This window comes from Coenobita brevimanus, chromosome 91 (genome assembly GCF_032717465.1).
Source record: "Coenobita brevimanus isolate Jiangsu-jjx chromosome 91, ASM3271746v2, whole genome shotgun sequence".
Lineage (NCBI taxonomy): Eukaryota > Metazoa > Arthropoda > Malacostraca > Decapoda > Coenobitidae > Coenobita > Coenobita brevimanus.
In genome coordinates, this window is record NC_137044.1 from 16813120 (window position 1) to 16835152 (window position 22033).

At 42.2% G+C, this 22033-nt stretch overlaps 1 protein-coding gene across 2 annotated transcripts in view; it reads right to left on the minus strand.

Moving 5' to 3' along the window:
- Window positions 1-279: 279 nt before the first annotated feature.
- The window catches only part of LOC145411825 (calmodulin), a 51744-nt gene continuing 29990 nt past the window's right edge, over window positions 280-22033 (minus strand). For both annotated transcript variants that reach the window (XM_080281787.1, XM_080281786.1), the window contains exons 3-5: window positions 8268-8409; window positions 4711-4811; window positions 280-2513 (exon numbers count right to left, since the gene is read on the minus strand). In XM_080281787.1, coding sequence (XP_080137913.1) covers window positions 2485-2513; window positions 4711-4811; window positions 8268-8409 — 272 coding nt within the window. In that variant the 3' untranslated portion in view covers window positions 280-2484. The remainder of the gene's footprint in view (window positions 2514-4710; window positions 4812-8267; window positions 8410-22033) is intronic.

A 22033-nucleotide genomic window follows, 5' to 3' on the forward strand; every position in this document is an offset into this window, starting at 1 on the left:
CGCACGTGGTAAGCTCTGTAGCGGGTTGGGCAAAAGCTACGCGTGGTTGGATGTTGGATTCACTGCATCTGAACAGGGTCATGATGGGTAGTGCTGGTGGTGGTGGGAGGGGCGAGGCAGAGTGAAGGGGCGGCACAGCTGTTCCACCAGTCATCACCTCGCATACAACACCGTCTCCAATACTGTTGGTACAACAGTGCTAGGGGTAGTGGCGCTGCTGCTGGGTGGCGGTGATGGAGGCGGGAAGGAAACGCTCCAGCGGCACTGGGTCTCACCAGATGAGGGGTCAGGGGGTGTGGTGGGGACTGCAGGGGGAGCAGTGGGGGCAGCCCAGGGTGGTAGCAGGTGGGGAGAGAGGTAGAGTCAGTAGCAGCAGCAGCAACCACTGCCACCCCTGCCCTAGCAACCCTCATCTGCACCCAGCCACCACTACACCAGGCAGCTCCACCTCTCTCCCTGCCACTCCCCCGTTCACCTCACGTACCACACTTAAAACAATATGGGTGGCATGCTGCCTGCTACAGACATGTATGGCAACAAACCCCCTCACAAACAGCAGCGAAAAGGAATGTTCATCGCGAAGCGGAGTTTAGTCGTGTGTCATTTGGAGATACACAACAGAACTACCGCCACGCTCCACCAATAAAAGGTTCCCCCAAATGAAGCTAAACAGCCAGCAGGGCAGCACCTGGCATCACCCACCATCCAAGGGTCAACAAGTGGCCACCCCTGCCCACACTCCAAGCTGGTGGGCAGGCTGGGGAGCACAAGCTCAAGAGGGTGGTACTCCAGTACAGCCCTGGCTGCTGGAAACAAAACGTAAGCGTGTCTACAATCCTTCCGTCAACTGATGAGACCCAGATAAGCTTCAAAAAACCAACAATGCCTCACTTGGCAAGACAGAATACAAGGAAAAAAATATTCAAAAGTGACATGTTCAAGAAAGACTGGTTTACTTTAAAGAATCGATTTCCTACACAATAATGTAACCATTAATGAGCATGGTGTATGGTAATCAAAAATTAGAATGGTCAAGCTCACTGGCAGGACGCCTTGGTGTCCACATCAGTGGCATCTTAACAGTGTTAAACAATGCGGGAGGTGGGAAGAAGAAAATTAATGACGTGCCTTACATTAGTATTATGTAGTACAAGAGTAAATTTTCAACTTCATTTTTGTTTTTGCAATATGTATACATTTCCTATTCCTTTAAGAAAATTGACAAAGACACAGCTAACAAGAAGTATATGATACGGAAATGTATCGATCCCATTCAATCAACACAAAAATACAGCACACCCTCTCCGTACTTATTTACTGTATACTCAACTCTTCAGACAAACAATATAAAAAAACTCGCTATGAGCGAACTTTTCATAATATAAAAAGAAAGAAAATCAGAAAAGGTCCACAACATGGCCACTCCCAACCTATGGGCAGGCAAGGTCAGGTGGGACTTGTTCCTCCTTTACAATGCATCTAAAACTTCAACTTAAAATAATAATAATAATAATTTTAAGTTTCTATGAGTTTATAAAAAAAAAAAGTAAATTGACCAAACTAGCTTTCTGCTTTTACAAGACTAATGAAACCAGAGAAAGAGCTTAGTGATGTTGAGAGACGAGAGTGGGTGGCAGACCCCGAGGCATTATCATGACACGAGACTTCTTATTACTGGGGTAAGAGCCTTCGTCACTATCACTAGATACATCAATGATAGAACTGGTATCCTCATAATTGTGTAAATTCAGTAGCAGTTGGAATTAACAGTAATATGCGCCACGAGATGTGTTAACTTGTTACTATTGTTGGGTGACCCAGCAACACTTGTCGTCCTTGATTGGGAAGGGCGGTGTGGCTGGGCTGGTATCAAATACGGCGCTGACGAAGGGACCCTCGCCCCACATCCAAACACTGTATCTACGAAGTATATATGTATATATAGCTTTAATACACGTCTATTTTCAAGAGGGCCAGCCACCCGAAGCGCGTCCTCTGAACAACCAACCCATATTTAACTGCGCTACCATTATGGGTGACAAGTATCTGAACAGGGCTTCACCAGCTAGGCACGTCCATCAGCGCCTCAACACCCTCACATGCCCACACCAGCTGACGAAGGCAAGTCGTCATTGCTGCTATATCCTGTGGTTGTGGCTTCGTCGGTAGTATAGGGTTGCAGTTTCATTAGAGCCTAGTTCTTGTAGTGGTGATGGTGGTGGTAGTAGTAGTTTTGCAGTAGTAGCTAAGATGTAAGAATAGTGATTTTGTTGGCGGCGGCAAGGTGGATGTTTGTGTTGTTTCAGACGGTAGCGCTGAGCCAGATAGAATATAAAGGCAATACGAGATTTTAGCAAGAGACAGTACCGTGACAGTTCAGTATTATTATAATGGGTCTTAGCAGTTCCTTTAACAAGATAAATTGGAAAGCAGAGAAAACTGTTCGTTTGAAATTTGTTTACAATATTAGTGGGCGCGATTACTTCACTTTGAGGTCATCATTGTGACGAACTCTGAAAAAGGAGAGAGAGAGACATTACTGAGTGAAAATGAATATTCAGCATTCATATAATGAAACTATCAGGAAGCACAATTCCACAGACAGTAAAAACTATAATCCTAAAATTTCTGCAGGTACTTTTGATGAGAATTTACCCATGAACATAAGAGAAACTTTACCTTATATATATATATATATATATATATATATATGCACACACACACACCAATACTGTGTACTGGTATGGATATGGCAACCACACAGTGCTCAAGTTGTGCAATAAAACTGGTAGTTCCTGAAGAGATATGGAAAGTGAAAACTTTTGCTTCATGTCAAGCAGATCAAGCCCTTTATCTTATGTAATTCTGATTCTATTCCAAACCCAACCTAGCCAAACCCAGTTACCTATCAGTGTTGGCAGGTGTGGCAAGGTATAAGTAGGCTAGGGCCACGACTGAACTCCTATTTTGAAAGCATACACATTTAAAGGTACTATTCATATAACTGGAGGACAATGTAGACATCTTCCACTGTCAACATTTCCTATACAATTATAAATGAATTAACACAGCTATCTCCCGAAAGAGCAAGAAAATTCCTACAATTCTCATCCCCAAATAGCAGTTCATTATGGATATTTAGTGGGGGATATGAAGTGAACAACAGCTAAGAATATGCTCCACACCAGTTTTAAGCTAGCCATGTATATTAATGTGATGCCGAGATACAAGCATGTGAAAATAAATATTTAAAATGCACTGAAAAATTGACTGATTCTCCAATTTACATACAAACATAAATACCCTGTCACCAATTTCCTTCCATAACTGTTTATCAATATCATTAAGAGAGGGCAGGTCTGGGTACTGGAAGTAAGGGAAGACTAAGGGTAGGGTGAAAATTCAAACTGAAATGAAAAAACAGCACAAGAAAAAACAAATACTTGAGTGGGAACTAACAGGTAAGACTAAAGATTAAGAAGGTGAGTCACGGGCAGGGGAGAAGAGGGCGGTGAGGCGCTACTTTGAGGTCATCATTCTCACAAACTCTGCAAAGAAAGAGTAAAACTACTCTGAGGCAACTCATGCAAGGGTAAGTTAGTGTCACGTTAAGTAACATGACTAAGCTGGGCTGCCATTTACAAAGATTGGGTCTAAACCTCAGTTGCAATAAACATTGGTCTAAACCTCACCTGGAATAAACATGAAAATTCTAGAGCTCTCTACTAATCCTGACAATGAGGAACAGCCCACAGTAACTGCAGCCCTTCCATACTCATTATGTATGATTTAACATACTGAGTACAACTAGATTTAGAAGCAAATATATTTTATGATAACACTGAAAATGGCAGCCCTAAATATTCTACAGTCACTTCCTGGGGGGGGAGAAAAAAAAAAAAAAAAAAAAAAAAAAAAAAAAAAGCAAGGCAATACATAATTATCTAGAATTAAAATGCATGGGAAATCTGTATAACTTGTGATGATAAATTAGAGGTACTGATCATGCTAAATTTGGTGCAACTGCATGCAAAGCTATAGCTCTTTTGTTAATGCAAATAATCATTACTATGATAATGTTAGTGAAAGTAATACTCAGTCATGACTTTGAAAAACTTGATGAAAACACTTAAAGCAGTGTAATGGCACTTAAGTATACAGGTATGTACCTGACTCTCACTACATGGCTAAGGGGTGGCCAATCTAATATTTCCATCTCAATTGATCTAGTTTTACAAAGGAAATACATGTAGATGGTACTACACAAATATGTCATCGCACCTTTTTAGTTCAAATATATCCAGTACTGCCCTGTTAATTGTTTTAAGGCAATACCAAGCTTGGTGCAACTCATCTGATTAAGAACAACATTGCTTAACAGAGTATGTGCGATAAGCATCATTGTGGAGATCTTCATATTCTGGGTCTTGGGGCAATAACAGATTTGTCAGTAAATTAATTAGCAACCTGCTTCCAAGTATTTGCTCCGAAATTTGGGAAAACACAAGACCAATAATCACACAACTACACTTACTCAGCTTTATCAAACCATGCTGCTTTCAATGTTCCATAATTTCTGAAACTGACCAAAGTAGTATTTTTATCTTGACACATGCAAAGGGAGGAAAACTGGATGCAACAGAGGATCTGTTGAAAAATGTGCGAGCAAACTAACATGCAAGAACAGAACAATATCCCAATCTCACTTACCTTCATAGTTGACCTGGCCGTCACCATCAATATCAGCTTCCCTGATCATTTCATCGACCTCTTCATCAGTAAGTTTTTCACCAAGGTTGGTCATCACATGCCTGCACATAATATCATTGTTAAACTAATCTTTACAGAATATAATTGTAACATAAACCTAATCTTTTAACCTTAAAAAAAAAAAAAAAAAAAAAAAAAAAAAAAAAAAAGGTAGAATCATCAGAGTGCACAGCAAAACACTGGGTCATACAACCACTCCCATATCATTGTATGCCTTTAGAATCGTTGTTCCATCTTAAGCACTATTTGTAGATACACATCATTCACTGTGTGTGTGCATGCACAGTATTATATATACAGTACAGTGAGTCCTTGATAAACGAAAACCCAAAGTAAGAATTTTCGATGTTACGAAAGCAATGAATATAGGAAAAATTCCACAATACAGAAGTATCTGTCTCAATGATACGAAAGGAAATAGGAAAAATTCAAAATGGGCGCTCTCTTGCGGCGCGGAAACGAACTAACCCCTCTCTGGTAAACAGTTTTTCGCACACTTCTCAGCTGAGTCCACGGTTTTGGAACAATTCGCCATCATGTTGATTCCCCGTCATTTATTTACATATCAGTTTATTTAGAAAGTATATTAGTTTTTTATTTATATGAGTTATAAAGGTGATGGTGGTTTATTCTTTTATAGTAAATGTAAAATATGGCATCAAATAGTTGGTATTAACGGAAAAAAAATATACACTGTATAAATATATTGAAGTGTGAATCAGGTGACGTACGATGTTTCACTTCATCGTAACATAAGGCTACATATGAGACACTGGCATTTATATAAATGCCTAAAAACCTCAAGTGAATGATAGACTTACTCCAAAATTATACGAATAATCTTCATATTACGTCTATATTCTCAGCTAATCAATCAATCTTAACCAACTGCATCCAAAAATTACAATAAAAATTACTGAAGACAGCTATGGGAGATGTCAGATTATAATTCAAAGTCGACTACAGTGAGCCAGAAGCAAGTTAATTATTGACTACAAGTATAAATCATAAGTAATAACCAAAGCCTACACTGTTGAATGAACAAAGACCTTGATAGTTACCCATGAAATTAGTTATTATAGTATTGATCAATTAAGTACATTTATAGAATGACAGGGAATTGTCTTGAGTGTGAACTGTCCTGACAGAGAATCGTCTATGTTTTGATGGCGAATTGTCCCGGACCCAAGTCCACGTCCTTCCTCGCAGCTTTGCTGTACGTGAGAATATTTTCACAGCTCTACACCTTTTTGTACTGTTTAGACATGCCTGCCAAGTGCCCTGCATCACCTCAAGCATCGGGGAAGTCCACTGCAAAGCAGCAGCAGCACCATACTCTAAATCTGGAGAGGAAATTGGATATTACAAGACATCACGAGGGGGGGCAGGGAGTCTCAGAGATTGGGCGTGCTTTAGGCCTTGCAGCTTCCACCATTGGGACTGTGACCACGAAAACAGAGACGTACAAGAAAATGGCCACCTTGTTCTCTACATCTACAGGTATTACTTACTTCAAAATAGGAGGGGTAAAGTTTAGGTGGGGGATCCGAGGGGGTCCTGGGACGCATCCCCCCATTTCTACGTGTATTTCAATGGGGAAAATCGTTCCGATATACAAAATTTCGGGTTACAAAAGGTGTTTTTGGTCCCCATCCCTTTCGTATATTGAAGACTCACTGTATAAAAATAGCGGGAGGCAAAATTATTAATTTGCCACTTTCTTCTCTGTACAGACTGCACTGTATTTCATCCAATCAGTTCGAAAAGGGTGTGTAGATCAGATATTTGTTCTAAGATGTTTAGTGGAGAAGTATCTAGAGAAGGGAAGGAAAGTGTATGCTGCCTTCATGGACTTGGAGAAAGCTTATGACAGAATAGATAGGCAAGGTATGTGGAAGGTATTAAGAATATATGGAGTGGAGGGGAAATTGTTGAGTGCTGTGAAGAGTATGTACGAGGGAGCTAGGGCTACGGTGCGAGTGGATGGTGAGCTGAGTGAGTTCTTTGATCTCAATGTGGGACTGAAACAGGGGTGTGTAATGTCTCCATGGCTGTTTAATATATATATGGATGGGGTTGTAAAGGAGGTACAAGGTAGGGCAGTGGATGTGGGGGTGGCCCTAATGAATGAGGGTGAGATTTGGAAGCTTCCGGTGTTGCTGTTTGCTGATGATACAGTATTGTTGAGTGAAGATGAATGGGAGTTGCAAGGTTTGGTGAATGAATTTGGGACAGTGTGTAGGAGGAGGAAGCTGAAAGTTAATGTAAACAAAAGTAAAGTTATGGTGTTTGAGAGGAATGAAGTCACAGAGTGTGCAGTGAGGTTGGATGGTGAGGATATGGAGAATGTGAGTGCATTCAAGTACTTGGGTAGTGTGATGAGTAAGGATGGAACTTTGGGGGATGAAGTACGCGAAAGGGTACAGCAGGGAAGGAACGCTGTTGGTACACTGAAAGCAGTGATGAGAAATAGGGAGGTGAGTATGGAAGTTAAGAAGTCACTGCATGATGGTATTGTGATCCCTACCCTGACGTATGGAAGCGAGGCATGGACCTTGCAAGAGGGGAACAAGTCAAGAGTGAGAGCAGTGGAAATGAGTTACTTGAGAGGAGCATGTGGAGTGATGTGGAGGGACAGGTTGACGAATGAAGAAGTGAAGGAACGTTGTGGGGTAGATGTGGATGTGGTTGAAAAGATTAGGAGAAATACACTGAGGTGGTTTGGACATGTGGAGAGAATGGAGAATGAAAGACTGACCAAGAGGGTGTATGTAGGTGAGGTGGAGGGAGGGAGAGGGAGGGGTAGACCAAGGATGAGGTGGAGGGATGGAGTTGAGAGGTATATGAGGGAGGGGGGGGGTGAGTTGGGGGGAGGGGAGTCAAATGGTGGGTGACAGAGTGACTTGGAGGCGTTTTGTCTGCGGCCACCCTTTGCGGGATTAGGGCGTCGGGCTATAGATAGATAGATAGATAGTTCGATCCTTTGCCATACCCTTAGCTTCCTCAACTTCCATTCCACACATTCAGGTGGGCACAAATGTAATGTGCACTTCATACTTCTTGTTGTCACTCAACACACTCAAAAACAAGAAGTATCAAAGCATTCACCCTATACCAGTAGTCCATATTATCAGTAACCATAAATACTGTACCAAGTAAATATTAGGTACATTTTTAAAATAAATAACTGTAAAGGCACTGGAAAAAACAGAACCCTATGTTAATGGCAGTCAAGTTTTGTCCAAGCCAGCTTTATGTTAACTGATGAAGTTTTTGGTTTGTGTTAATTCGCCGCATCCAGGAAATGTTCAATTACCTTATACTTTATTCTCACAACATGCTTAAGTGATTTTTCATACTCAGGGCATTATATAAAGCCATCACTATGAATGAATTCTAAGCAGAATAAAACTCAAATTAAAACAAAACAAGAAGCAAGTCATCTGACTGAAGGGGTTAATCCATGAAATTTCTGAATCTTAGAAAAGATACCTCACCTAAGTTCAGCCGCTGAGATGAATCCATTGCCATCCTTGTCAAACACCCTGAAGGCTTCCCTGATCTCTTCCTCAGAGTCTGTGTCTTTCATTTTACGCGCCATCATGGTCAGGAACTCAGGGAAGTCAATGGTTCCATTACCTGCAGGAAATGGTAAAAAAAAAAAAAATCATTACAGTAATCAGTGTACAATATACAGTACAAAAAAGTTGAAAAAATCATCTGTAAAGAAAAATGGGTGGGAGTACACCCATTTAAACATCCTTTTTCTCTTGCCAATCCCCATCAAATTCTCCAATCACTGTGTTCCAAACTAACTGGACCATTAAACATCACTTAGGACTATAAGAGTACAGGGGGATGCCATCTGCAGACTCCTACACTTCCATCAACAACACATCATCAATACTGTTGTGGTGAAAGATGTCCAAACACCTTGAAATTATTTAACCCCGTGATTCTAAATCCCACATGTGATACATATATCGAAGCCACGGCTAACAATGGTGGCATGCACAAACAATTAAAATCTTCAGGTGTCTGCCTGAACAAACTATCCAAATGAACCAGCTGAAGTAAATTGGATACTGTGCTCTGGAATCTGCCTTGCCCTTATATTTGTCTGATGATGTGCAGTTCAAGGGGCTTCTCTTATTCACTCAAGCCAACCTACCATACACAAAATGCTGCCTAACAGACATCAGAGTGTTTTAAGTACATTTATATTACACAAGATTCAAAACCTGTTAGAATTAAATTAAACTGTCTTGTCATGGGCAAAAAAAATCTAGGATCTGATGCTGCTGCACAGATCAAGTAATGCCAACTGCCTGATATCCTCTTGGCTCTGCAATGTTCTGATTATAACAACATCAGCATTAATGTGTGAGCGCGCATGCGCGTATCTCCATTCACACATACATGGTACACGTTACAGAGGATGCCAATGAGGCCTACCAAGGTCTTCAGGGTCTTCCTTAAGTCCATCGCGAGAGGTATCGGGGTCATCCGCAGCCATCCGTGATCATCCATCATCAACCATGGAAATGTCAAATGTTTGATATTTTCTACGTTGTGCTATGGTAAATTTTCTACCGTAGGAACATTGTAGGCCACCGTAGGTCTTCCGTTGTCAATGCAAACATATTGTAAATACATGTAAATTGTGAATATTGCTCATTTTGTACACTGCATGCGAGTTTTTTCTAGATATGCATGTTTAATGCAGTCATTACTAGTTTTATGACGATTTGGTTTATGATAATTCGCTACAACGATAACAGAAAAGTTCCACCCCAAAATTTGATTTACAATAAATTTTCCGCTATAATGATTTTGCCATCAGAAAGCGCCAGGCACACACAAGGTGACCGTCACTTGTCTCAGGCAAGATGACGGACCCGGCGTGCAGGCATTGTTATGGTTTAGGTCCCACCACCCCTTGAAAGCCCTGTCTTTTCAACTTGTTCATATGTGCCCCCGTTATCGTCACTTTTCACCCAAACATCGTACTACAGTACTGTGGATTTGTGTGCCAAGTGGTAAGATCAGTGCCAGTGTATGCCCCAGTGCTATGGTTGGTGCAGGTATGGGTCCCAGTGCTAAGTTGGTGCAGGTATGGGCTATGATTCCCCTCCCCCTAACCTGTTCCTGTCTGACTCAGAGGCTGACCACTAATGCCTGTAAGCACAGGCTGTCCCCCAGCCTCGGGGGGGACGACTTGGACCAACAAAGGAAGGAATGAAGGGGGGTTGTCATTTATGGCTCAGTCTTGGTTTGGTGACTTTGGGAAGTTGAGCTGACATAACCCCCCTTTTATAATGGGTTTCAATCTCTCGATTTACAATAAAATCGGTATACGATAAGGTATGACCTGACGTAACTCCATTGTAAAACGTGTAATGACTGTAAATTGTTCAAACTTTTAACTTTACATGTGTGGTAAAAACTTGAAATAAATGAGTTTTTACTTTCAAATCTTGTCTTGCTGCCATGGCAGCCAAAATGCCAAAGGCACTCTCAACGACATGTCTGCCTCTTGATAACCTTAGTGGCACCATAAGCATCCGTAACAGACCGTGGGTATTCGCAGGTCCACTGTGACTCTGCCGAGATCAACCGTGGTGTGACCGTTGTCGTCAAGTGTTACTCTGGTGTTTCGTAAATCCACCGTCATTAACCATAGGTTAATTGTCACAGCATCATGCTCAAGGAGAGGACCACGGTATGAAAAATTTTCTCTATCAGCATCCTCCGCAGCATGTACTGTGTATGTGTGAATGGAGAGAGAGAGAGAGAGAGAGAGAGAGAGAGAGAGAGAAATTTTATATATTATATAAATACAGTATATATATAAAGAGACACACACACACACAAAGTATATATGTAAATCATTTATAACCTTTCATCTGCCCCAGATCAAAGATATAATTAACCCGAATTGTGCTTAAAAAAAAAAAAAACAACGGTGAAGGCTGATTTTGATATTTTTTCCTGGCTAAATGGGCTTAATACATCAATATAAGATCCCTGGCACTAATCAAGGTAATCACCTAAGCCAGAAAGTTGGTTGAATCGAGTCAGGTTGGTGCCACTCGACCTCTGAAACCTTCAAGTTACTGAGAGAGCAAAGTGGCTGTGAGCCAGTGAAGACTCATTCTCCTCCCGTGCTCTTAAATCAGTGTTGTAAGGATAGCGGATAAATGTCTAAGTTAGCGGTTGCTTGCAATGACTGCAAGACATAGATCTACGTCACCGGCATTTCTGAAGGGAATGTATTTTTACGTCACTAGCATTGGTATGGGTTAAAACTTTGAAAAGCAAAGATAAAATATTTGAGGTGATATTTGCGTCCTTATATCTGTTAGAGGGTGAGAGGCAGGCGTGCAAGAACCAAAAAGGCATCTGCTGAGTGCTGTACCGGTACTAAAGGTTTATGACAGCAATGACAAGAACATGGTTAATTCCAGGAGGGGAGAGGATGCAATCACAATCACCAAGACATCTGTCAAAATTGTGTTAGGGAAGTGGACAGATCATTTTCTGTCACAGTTATTTACCTAGGAAAAGCAGAAGATTGACAGGCACTGTGTTATGTATTATGAGTTCATGGGGCGCAGGGCAGCTTAGTCATTAAGCTCTCCAGATTATGACGCTATGATGGTACACGAGCTAAATAGATGGGACATTCAGGGAAGTTAAGACTGATGGATTGAACTGGTATGTGCCACGTCACCATGGCTGCTTATCTTCTCGATTTGCTCTCTTTTTGGGGTAGTGGTAGATGTACCATCAAAAAAAAAGTATCCTTACTAAAGTGACGCGAGTTATTTTCACACAAAGGATGAAATATGGAATACTGACACTGTTCGGATCGCTCACTGTGAGTCCTGTGTTCACATAAGTAAGGATACTTTTTTAAGCAACAGTACGTCAAGTGGTGGTGATGGATGTGAAGTTCGTAGTATAGGAGGTCAAAGTGGAGGCAGTGAAAATGGCAATGAGAGTGTGTTGTGAAGACAGTGGGAGGCAGTGAAAGTGGCAGTGATCAAGAAATAAGTATGGTGGTGATAAGGGGCTATGTGGGAGTGGGGGGCAGTAAAAGTGGTGGTAGTGACAGAGGCAGTGAAAGTGGTGATAGTGACAGAGGCAGTGAAAGTGGTGATAGTGACAGAGGCAGTGAAAGGGGTGGTGGTGGTAGAGGCAGTGAAAGGGGTGGTGGTGGTAGAGGCAGTGAAAGGGGTGGTGGTGGTAGAGGCAGTGAAAGGGGTGGTAGTGGTAGAGGCAGTGAAAGGGGTGGTAGTGGTAGAGGCAGTGAAAGGGGTGGTAGTGGTAGAGGCAGTGAAAGGGGTGGTTGTGGCAGAGGCAATAAGAGTGGTGGTTGTGGCAGAGGCAGTGAAAGTGGTGGTTGTGGCAGAGGCAGTGAAAGTGGTGGTAGCGGTAGAGGCAGTGAAAGTGGTGGTAGCGGTAGAGGCAGTGAAAGTGGTGGTAGCGGTAGAGGCAGTGAAAGTGGTGGTAGCGGTAGAGGCAGTGAAAGTGGTGGTAGCGGTAGAGGCAGTGAAAGTGGTGGTAGCGGTAGAGGCAGTGAACGTGGTGGTAGCGGTAGAGGCAGTGAAAGTGGTGGTAGCGGTAGAGGCAGTGAAAGTGGTGGTAGCGGTAGAGGCAGTGAAAGTGGTGGTAGCGGTAGAGGCAGTGAAAGTGGTGGTAGCGGTAGAGGCAGTGAAAGTGGTGGTAGCGGTAGAGGCAGTGAAAGTGGTGGTAGCGGTAGAGGCAGTGAAAGTGGTGGTAGCGGTAGAGGCAGTGAAAGGGGTGGTTGTGGCAGAGGCAGTGAAAGGGGTGGTTGTGGCAGAGGCAATAAAAGTGGTGGTTGTGGCAGAGGCAGTGAAAGTGGTGATAGCGGTAGAGGCAGTGAAAGTGGTGGTAGCGGTAGTGACAGTGAAAGTGTGGTTAAAGGCGAAATATATAGAGGCACTAGTGAAAGTGCTGGTGGTGGCAGTCGTAGTCAGTGAAAGTGATGGCAGTGTTAAGTGAAAGTAGTGGTAGTAAAGGCAGCGAAAACGGTACGGTAATGTTGTTGAGGCAATGAAGCAGTGGTGGAGATGGTAAAGGTAGTAGTGGTAGATGCAGTGAAAAAGGTGGAGTAGCAGTGAAGTAGTGGTAGAAGCTATGAACGTGGCGGCTTTGAGTAGAGGTGGTGGGTGGTGCGAGGCGGCTGGCACCACCTCGCACCACTCTCTCTGGCAGTACGAGGCGGCTGGCAGCAAGGGCACTCACTGTCACCTGCCGGGGGACACAGCGGACGTTGCTGCTACACGTTCACTAGGTAAAAATAATATACACTTTTCGCAACACCTTTAGTCCATTACAATGGCCCCCACCACTTGTAATGACATCAATTAGGTGACCGAGGTGTTTAACTCCAATTATTCGAAGTTTCTCCATGGTACACACACACACACACACACACTGAAGAGGTTACGGTGCAATATTAAAACCATAGGAAGTGAGGATGCCGTGCTTCCGCAAATCTAGTCAGGGACAAATATTCGTCTATTCCACATTTAGGGCATGTGCAACATCCTCCTCCCTGACGCATCAAAATTCGAGTATCATCGGTGGTCACAAACACACCACGTCTATTCCCGACGCATCATACCGTATATAAAAGAGGATCATCCATGGGCAGACAAACATACCGGTACCGAACGTCTCTATCTTAGGAATATTAGCCAACAGTGGAGAGTGAGTAGATGAGGATGAAGAATATGGGGAGATAATGTTCCCGACTGTGCTGAAACGTTGTTGTACAGTATACCACTGTCTCAAGTAGAGGGAGGAACAAGAATAATTTTACTTACTTTTATCAGAACATATCTGAGGTTACAAATGCCATGACAGTTTTCATAGCGTAAATCATAAGCGCGAAATTTGCAAAGTGCCTTGACCTTAAACTTCACTTATCACGTGAATTTCATGCGTCATTTGAATATTTAACAATTGTATGACTATACCCTAGTTATTTTTCACTATTAAAAACAATATGCGATCATTACTTAGGTAAGTAAAAATATTACTGAAGTTTTGAGGTTAATGGGCAACAATTCTGCTGGTTTTGTGGCAACTTTTCCTACATTTTAACATCCCTAAAATGACGTCTTACTTTTTCTATTCTTGCTGTCTCATGGGGTTTCATTAAAAAAAAAACTTCCGTCACTAAGATGTGTCTCCTACAATAAGGTCATAAAATCGTCAGGTAGAAGTGGGAATAGTTGACAATACATCATGGTACTCGAGGGGTTAAACAATAGGCAAGCAAACTAAGTACAAAGAGCATAGTGAGATCAACACGCAGCATCCAGGAATATCACAATTTGGAGGACTACGCACAGCCAAATGACCCTTTATAATACAATTTCAACACTACACTGTGTTTTCGTCCATAAAATCAAAACTTAGTGTCATCCAAGAATATTAACTGTGAAGAGATATCTGCAGTCTAGACCACCTCTTATTGATGCACAGGCTGACGAAGGGGTATTATCTAACCGAACCCCTTTCAGCTAGGTTGATGGTCATGTGGGCAGGAGTCTATTTGCCTAGTGAACAATAATCATTCCTATCACATAACTACAAAGCTTAATGAATTTCATCCAATTACAATCTAGCATTCAGTCTGTAGGAAAGGCCCAGTTAAGTCATGTAAAAACAAAACCGACTCTAATAACAGCTGCTTTACCTATTACCTGAACACCAGCTCTGCTTTCATACATGACCATTCCCACCTCTCACCTAATATATACACTGCAGCAACGTTTTCATCTACAAAATTAATGGGTGAATACAGCAGTGTGTGTTCCGCTACCCCAACCACTATCACAGAGCCCCAGGCAGAAGTGTTTCATCCGCGCCCCGAGCCCCCCTTGAGTCCGGCTTTGGCTGCCAAGTGGAGCAGAGGCATTCACCGGCAACTCGTAATTCCCCGTACACCAGTTTATATAGACTTGTCAGCAGCACCCGCTCTGGTTACCATAACGCTACAAATGCTATCAACAGTTTTTCTCAACTAATCATATGACTGGCGTTGTATTACTAATAAAAGTTGACGTCATCTTCACTGATAGTCAGATGTACATCTATACTTTTGTTCAAGTCCTTTGCATAAAATGCGCCCGTACTAGTTCGACTTTTTAAAAATTTGTGGAAGTGAGAGATGGTGGGTTGGTGTACACCCCCGCCAGGCGCCGGCAGGCCTCCCGCCAGCTAAGCATGCGCTGCCAACCACTCACATTCAACACAGAGCGCTCTAACCAGGCAGTGTGCCTCTCACAAAATTCCACTAAAACACCTTTCAAATAATACTTTTTCCAATATCGTACAATGCTCATGTTGGTACTGGCATATCCTCTTTTTCTTAAAACAGAACACCTTTACAGTAACGAGATTGAAAAGCATCAATGCAAGGACGGTGGGAAACTGGTGGTAGCTCGGTTATAGGTGAGGTTGACTACAGTTTGTCCACCTTAACGTGGCAGAAATATTCGTTCTTCTGCAACTTTTGCCCTGTAACTGGGCCAAACACGACAGTACTGCTTCCACTGCACGACATCAATAGCACCATAATCTAATATGTTGTAGCTAAGCATTCAAGATGAAAGAACTGCAATTTTCTGCCGAATGGAAGTGGATACAGAACAGCTGCAGCACGAGGAAGGCGGCAACACCCAGCCGTCACCGAAAAGCCACAACCTTGCAGGGTGTCTCAAGGACCAAATTCAAAGACAAACTTTCATATGCGATACATTTTTGTAGGAAGGGTAAAAGAAAGTTGAATCATCCCATATCTAGTTCTCAAACTCTCTCTCTCTCTCTCTACACACACACATCTACGAAGGAAATTCATTTCTTTTTTTAAGGAAGGACAAGGAAACGAGGAAGCATAACCTTCCCATGTTTTTCTCTTCCAGCAAATTACGTCTGGGTTACGAGAGGGGCAGACTAAGCCTGCTTGTGAATCCAGATGTGACCCGTGGTATGGGGATGGGTGGTAATGGTATTCCAGTCACTACAAACTAATGCAAGAAGCAAACACCAAACCATCTCTTCAACCTTTCCTGCCTTTTAGCTATTGGTTTGGATAAGACTACGGTACCGTTATCTATTTTCTGTCGCAGGGAGGGTTAGCAAAGGGAGGTGACTACGATGGAAAATTTCGAAAAAGGAAAGGAATGATGAAGGTAGGCTGCTGAGGTAACGAGGTGTGCAGAAAGGAAAGAAGCACGAGGCAACAGCTGGGGCAAGTTAAGGTAATCAGCATGGAAAATCTAAAGGAAAGAGGAAAGAGGCAAGATGAATAACCAACACGTACATAATTTTATTTGCCCCACACAATCCAGACCACGCCGAGAATTGGACGGGAGGGAAAAAAAAAAAAAAAAAAAAAAAAAAAAAAAAAAAAAAAAATCCAGAGCAGCGGCGACAACTTCCCTAAGCCGTCATCGTTTGTCAACTAACACCGCCTCTCCAAACAACCTCCTCACTACGAGTACGTTATCTTGAGAGTAGCTAAGTCTGGAGGTAGCAAGACTTAACTAACCTATTACGCCATTGTAGTGAAGGTGGTAACTCCTCCGATAATCCAGATCTGACGAAGCTAAACCTATGTCACTCTCACTAAGCGATTATGTCAGAGTAGTGGTGTTAACTCTTCCTCCAGTCCAAGTCCAGCTGTCACCAGTACTCCAGGGCACTTGTGCAGGTTGCTCTCAGTGTTCCTGTGCTCATCCCCCCAGCAGCTTGGCGGGGTGTGGGCGGCCTGCCAATTACCACCTACACACTACTCTAGCCAAATACCAGACCCTCTCATCTACACTTCCCTCACTCTCACCACAAACACTCGTCATCTGGGACACACACCACACCTATCGTTACCATTATTTTTATTTTAATCCCATCATCTCTATTCCATTCTAATATTATCATCACCAAACTAAATCCAGCCTTAATTTTCCACTGGAAGATTAGATATAACCTTCATGTCTCCCTTTACTAGAGTTCTCTCCAAAATCCAATAAAATCTTGTAAAAAAAAAAAAAAAAAAAACATTCTCGGACACATTCACATCGCAGCCTAATTCTTAACTTCTCAATATCCCTTCCTTGGTCATTTATTTTGCCTATTAAACATTAGTGCGTTACTGATGCGAACACCGTCCATAAGAAGTCCAACCCGATGACATCTTTAAATGTATACACACTATCTCCAAATAATATACAGCCTGGGAAGGAGCTATTATAACAAAGTTTAATGAATGTTTGATGTATCTTGAATTTCCAAGTTTTTCGTACGTGCAGTAAAATCGTTAAAAGAAAGCAAGCATAAAACAGGACATCACCCAACTAAAGAGGTTAAAAGATACAAACTGCATAGGGGGTATCAAAGTGGAACGGGCAAAATCGCTGAGAATGAGGTGTTACGAATTATTCTAAACCAACTAGAGTACGACCCACAGCACCTTCAATACAATCACTTTCATTCTTGTTGCCTTCAGACGAGAGCAATCATGTTAAGCGGTCAAAGGAATTAAAAAAAAAATAGATATCAAGAATGAAAATGACGTCCTAAGGCTGAAGTAGTTACTGTATAGTATGTTCGCTTCGCACACAATGCACTCAACTATTGCACACCGCTGCGTCAGGTTCAATTTACTGCATACATACCTATACAACTGGTTATGCAGGTCAATGAAATGCAACAAAGTGCTAATACTAGGGAAAGATATAAAATATGCATAATGATACAATCCAAGTTGATTAAAAAACGTCCTATCCCTTATACAGGATGGGTCACGATACTTTTCAACCACTTCCACACCAACGACGATTTTTTTTTTTTTTTTACTATAGTTAAATTGCGATTTTATTGTTTAGACATTTCGAACGGGTGAGGTTAAGACTTCTAGCGGTCTTTCCACGGCCGAATAAAATCGCCTAGAGGTAGCCTGATTACCAGAGAAGGCATTAACTTGTTCAATCCAGTGACCCAATTTTCATTTTTCTTCTTGCTTTCTTCACACTTATTCGCCTAAACATAATTTTTCAAAACACCAGAGTGAATTATGGCCTTCATTAATTATTTGCTTAATGCCCCACCGAAATGAATCAAATCAGCAACAGGAATTTTACACACACACACACACACACGACTGATAAGGGCAAAAGGGTTACATTGAGAATCGAACCAGCGAACCCCGAAAATGCCAGCGAGGAGTTTTGGCCACTCGATATCGACCTGAGAAATATATACAACTCAATATCGGTTGGTAAATTCCACTGCAAACTTGCAATCGACTCCCCAATGCAATTATGTTCTTACTGAAAGGAGAAGAGGAGTGCAAAATTTTCCTAGTTTTGTTTTAAGGTCACGACAAATTTGACGAGGGGAAGCCTTCTCTCTCCCTCCATGACGAAGATACTGCAGCATCTTCCCGTGTGTCTGTTCTTCCTGCAAATCAAAGCCAAATTACGAAAGTGAATTAACCTTTAGTTTGTGACTGCAGGGCGGGGACTAGGGGTGAGGGTGGATAACAGTATGACAATAATAGCCAGGCATGACGTGTTTGTATCAAGTGACACTGCGGTAAGCTATCTACATTCGCGCGCGCGGTGTGTGTGTGTGTGTGTGAGAGAGAGAGAGAGAGAGGGGGGGGGGTGAAGGGGGGAGGAATGCATGGCGCCGCGTACCCTGTCACATTGCAGACAACACACGCACTGAAGGGTCATTGTGTGTGTGTGTGTGTGTGTGTGTGAGGGGGGGGGGGGAAGGAAGAAGGCAGACAATGAAGTCGGAATGAGGATAGTATGAGAACGGGTGTGAACAACGAGGTGGGAGGAGGGAGGGAAGTTCTAGGGGTGACGGGAGAAGACGAGAAGGGGGTGAGGGGAGAAAACCAGGAGAGGGGGTGAGGGGAGAAGAGAAGAAAAGAGAGGGGATGTACAGGATAAGAGAAAGAGAGAGAGGGAGAAACAAGGAGTGAAGGCAGACAGTCGTGGAAAATAAAGACCATCGGAGGGAGATTGGGGGAAGAGGTGAAGAGGGGGTGAATGAGAAGGAATGGGGTGAAATGAAGGGCTGAGGGTAAGGAGAGGAAAGGAACACTGGTTATTTTTTCGGGTCGTTCCTATTTCCAGACTATTCTTGGAACGACTCAGAAGTGACGATGAATAGCAAGGAAAGTAACAAAAAGGTGTCCAAATATTAAAGACTAACCTCACGACCCACATAACAGAGAGGAACAAACTATATGTTTACAATCTCGGTCGCCAGTGCTGTCACCAATCGTTCCTGTGCTTATCTGAGCGCCCACTACTTGCTCGTTCTCAAGTGCAGTTGGGTTCCGTTGATTTGGGTGAGATTTAGAGAATTAGGTTGTTAAGCTAGTTCTGTCTCTTTTGTTAAGGTCAGAACACTTGTGCTATTTTTCTGTTGTAAGAAATGCCTGGAAATAATCTAAAGAGCTCGTAATGGCCACAGCAAGTGAAAAAAAAAAAAAAAGTACGAAGACGATTAGTGAGTGAAAGGAAGGCAGCGAGAGGTGAAAGGGGTCACTATCATAAACGACCTGCCAAACAGAACCTGTTACTTTTGGCGGCTAGTTATCTAAATATTTGAACATACTCGTGAAAATACTGTAAATATCCTCAATACAGCTCATAGCTAACTATAAATATATTGTAGTGACTATCAGAAATATTAGTATCCGGTACACTTACAATCTTACTTTATTTCACAAGACAAAAGGAAGCCAATTAACATCCCGCTCCTTAAAAGCGCTAGAGATCTATCGACTTCGCACCTCCTTTGGAATCTCCGCTCATCACAATCAACAGACAAAATTAAAGACGTGAAAGACATTACGTTCACTGGTTCTGGCGATAAATACTGTCTTATACAGTGCTCATATCTACCCAAATTCTTGTCTATATCATACGGTACACAGGGATCCACTTTTCTTCGTGGGTGGAGGGGATATGCAGCTACTGCATATTTTAATATAATTTCGTAGGAGTTAAATTTCTAAAAAGTCCCTGCAGGATCAAATTACCAAACCATTTATTTTCTTGCTCTAAGTTTTTTATCCCTTTCCTCACACCTCTCGCCACTGGGCCAAAGCTAATGTGTATACTCCTTCCTACAACAATCCCACATAAACTGCGTCATTGGTAAACTGACAAATATGACCGACAGATCAAGTTATGTGGTTTGTGATGAAAGTGTACCATAGCTACCAGAGCCTGCACTGGTCAAGGTGAGCCTCGTTGCTGCTCTGATACTCAGGGTCACTTACCGTGTCTTCAGCATACAATCACCTCGACCCGTCTTAACGCTAGGTATACTTTATGGAAAAAAAAAAAAATAATAAAGAAAGGGGGACATACCTGGTACATTACTGACAAGTGTATACAGATTAGTAAGAAATGGAATTATTAACAAGAGTCAAGAATATAAATGCTGAATTCTATGAGCAGCAAACTTAAGATACAAAAACGTATGGGTGACAGAAAAAGAAAGAAAGAAATGGTGGCGAAATGGAAGAATGTTTATGACAAAATGTAGTGCCTGAGAATGAATCAGGAAAGTGAAAATGTGGAAAGTGAATGGGAAGGCAAAAGGAGCTGAGGTACAGCAACAACACCAAAAATAATTTAACGTACTGGAGCCTGCAATACATCAGGACGAGTGGAAAAAGGCTGACTATACCCTAGACAAAATAAATCAACTGACAGTCAGTCACAAGATGAAGGCCAAAACGAGGCAATGAATCTTTTGTCGACGACAAAATAAAGTAACGAAACTAAGCCATACCCTCACATGGAAACCGTTTATTGGAGAGAGAGAGAGAGAGAGAGAGAGAGAGAGAGAGAGGGGGGGGGGGGGGCCCAACCTGGACCTCTCCGAGTCTAATTATACATATGTAAAAAATAAAACATGTGGGAATAATTTAGCTGAAACGGTTGTATAAATACCAAACAATTTCCATATGAGAATAATTTACATCTGAAGACACGAAATAAGCCACAAGTCTAACACAGGTGTGCGCAAAGAATAAAACTAGGAGTAGGGCAAAGGGGGCCAGTGAGTTCAGCTTATAGTTATGCTGGCTTGCCTACTCTTCCTGCTGTTAGTGTGTGGCCAAGACATTTATAAAGATGCTTCCCGCCACCAATGTTGCTATTTTCAATACAAGATTTCTCCTGGAGCCGCATTATATAACTGTCATTTTGCCTGTTGATACGTCTGAGCTAAAACACTTCAAATCACAAGTACCAAGAAAAAAAAATATGTTCGCTGCTAAAGAGACTCGTTCGCCTTATAAACTATTTTTTTAAAATAAATTCTGGTTTACCTTTAATAGTACGAGCCAAGATACCAAGACTTGCACTCGTGTTTTCGTCAGCAACATATTTTGTACCGGTACATTAGAATTCAACGCTCTCATGTACTTCGTCTTTTACCTATTCAAACTGGTCATACCTTACGCATACAACACACGAAACATTCATAACTGACTGGGAAAAGCCGACAAAGGGGTTCAGCCGGTCTTTACATCCTCAACACTGTCACAGTTTGCACAAATAAACGAAAATATTAACACAGTGGGAAAAATTTAAGGAAGAGCTGGTAGAAAGCCCCAGTCCTCGAGAATACGGGCCTTGGTCTTACACAGGTGATAAGATTCTGACCAGCGCTGATAACTGTTTACATTATCAGGATGCTACAAATTAACGTCTGGAATTTTACTTTACCCTCTCATGGTCAGGATAACTTTTAGAACCAGCATGACGCCAAACTATCTTATTCAGCTGAATGAGTCACAGGAGCCTCAGTGTTCATACTATCACTAAGCCTCTCATGGTGCGGGCATAGTTTTCTATTTCAGCCAACGCCACCGCTTTTATTCGGCTGAGAGGCACAAGAGCTCTAGTGTCAAAGTTTTACTAATCAGTCTTAATACCATTAATGGCCATGTTACAATATTTAAATCACCGTCCAAGAAAAATCAGCAATACTCGTTAACAAACCAGTCTTTTCTTTCCAACATCCTCATCATCATCTAATTCTGTGTTGCCCCATAAGGAGCGTAGGAGCCCGGGGCTAGGCAAGATGGTCCTGACATTTAAGATGAGTGACCAGCCTCACTCATCCCTGAGTGGCATTACGTGAGCAATAAACCCCAACCACCCCTGGGATATAAACCTGCCCCGGCTCA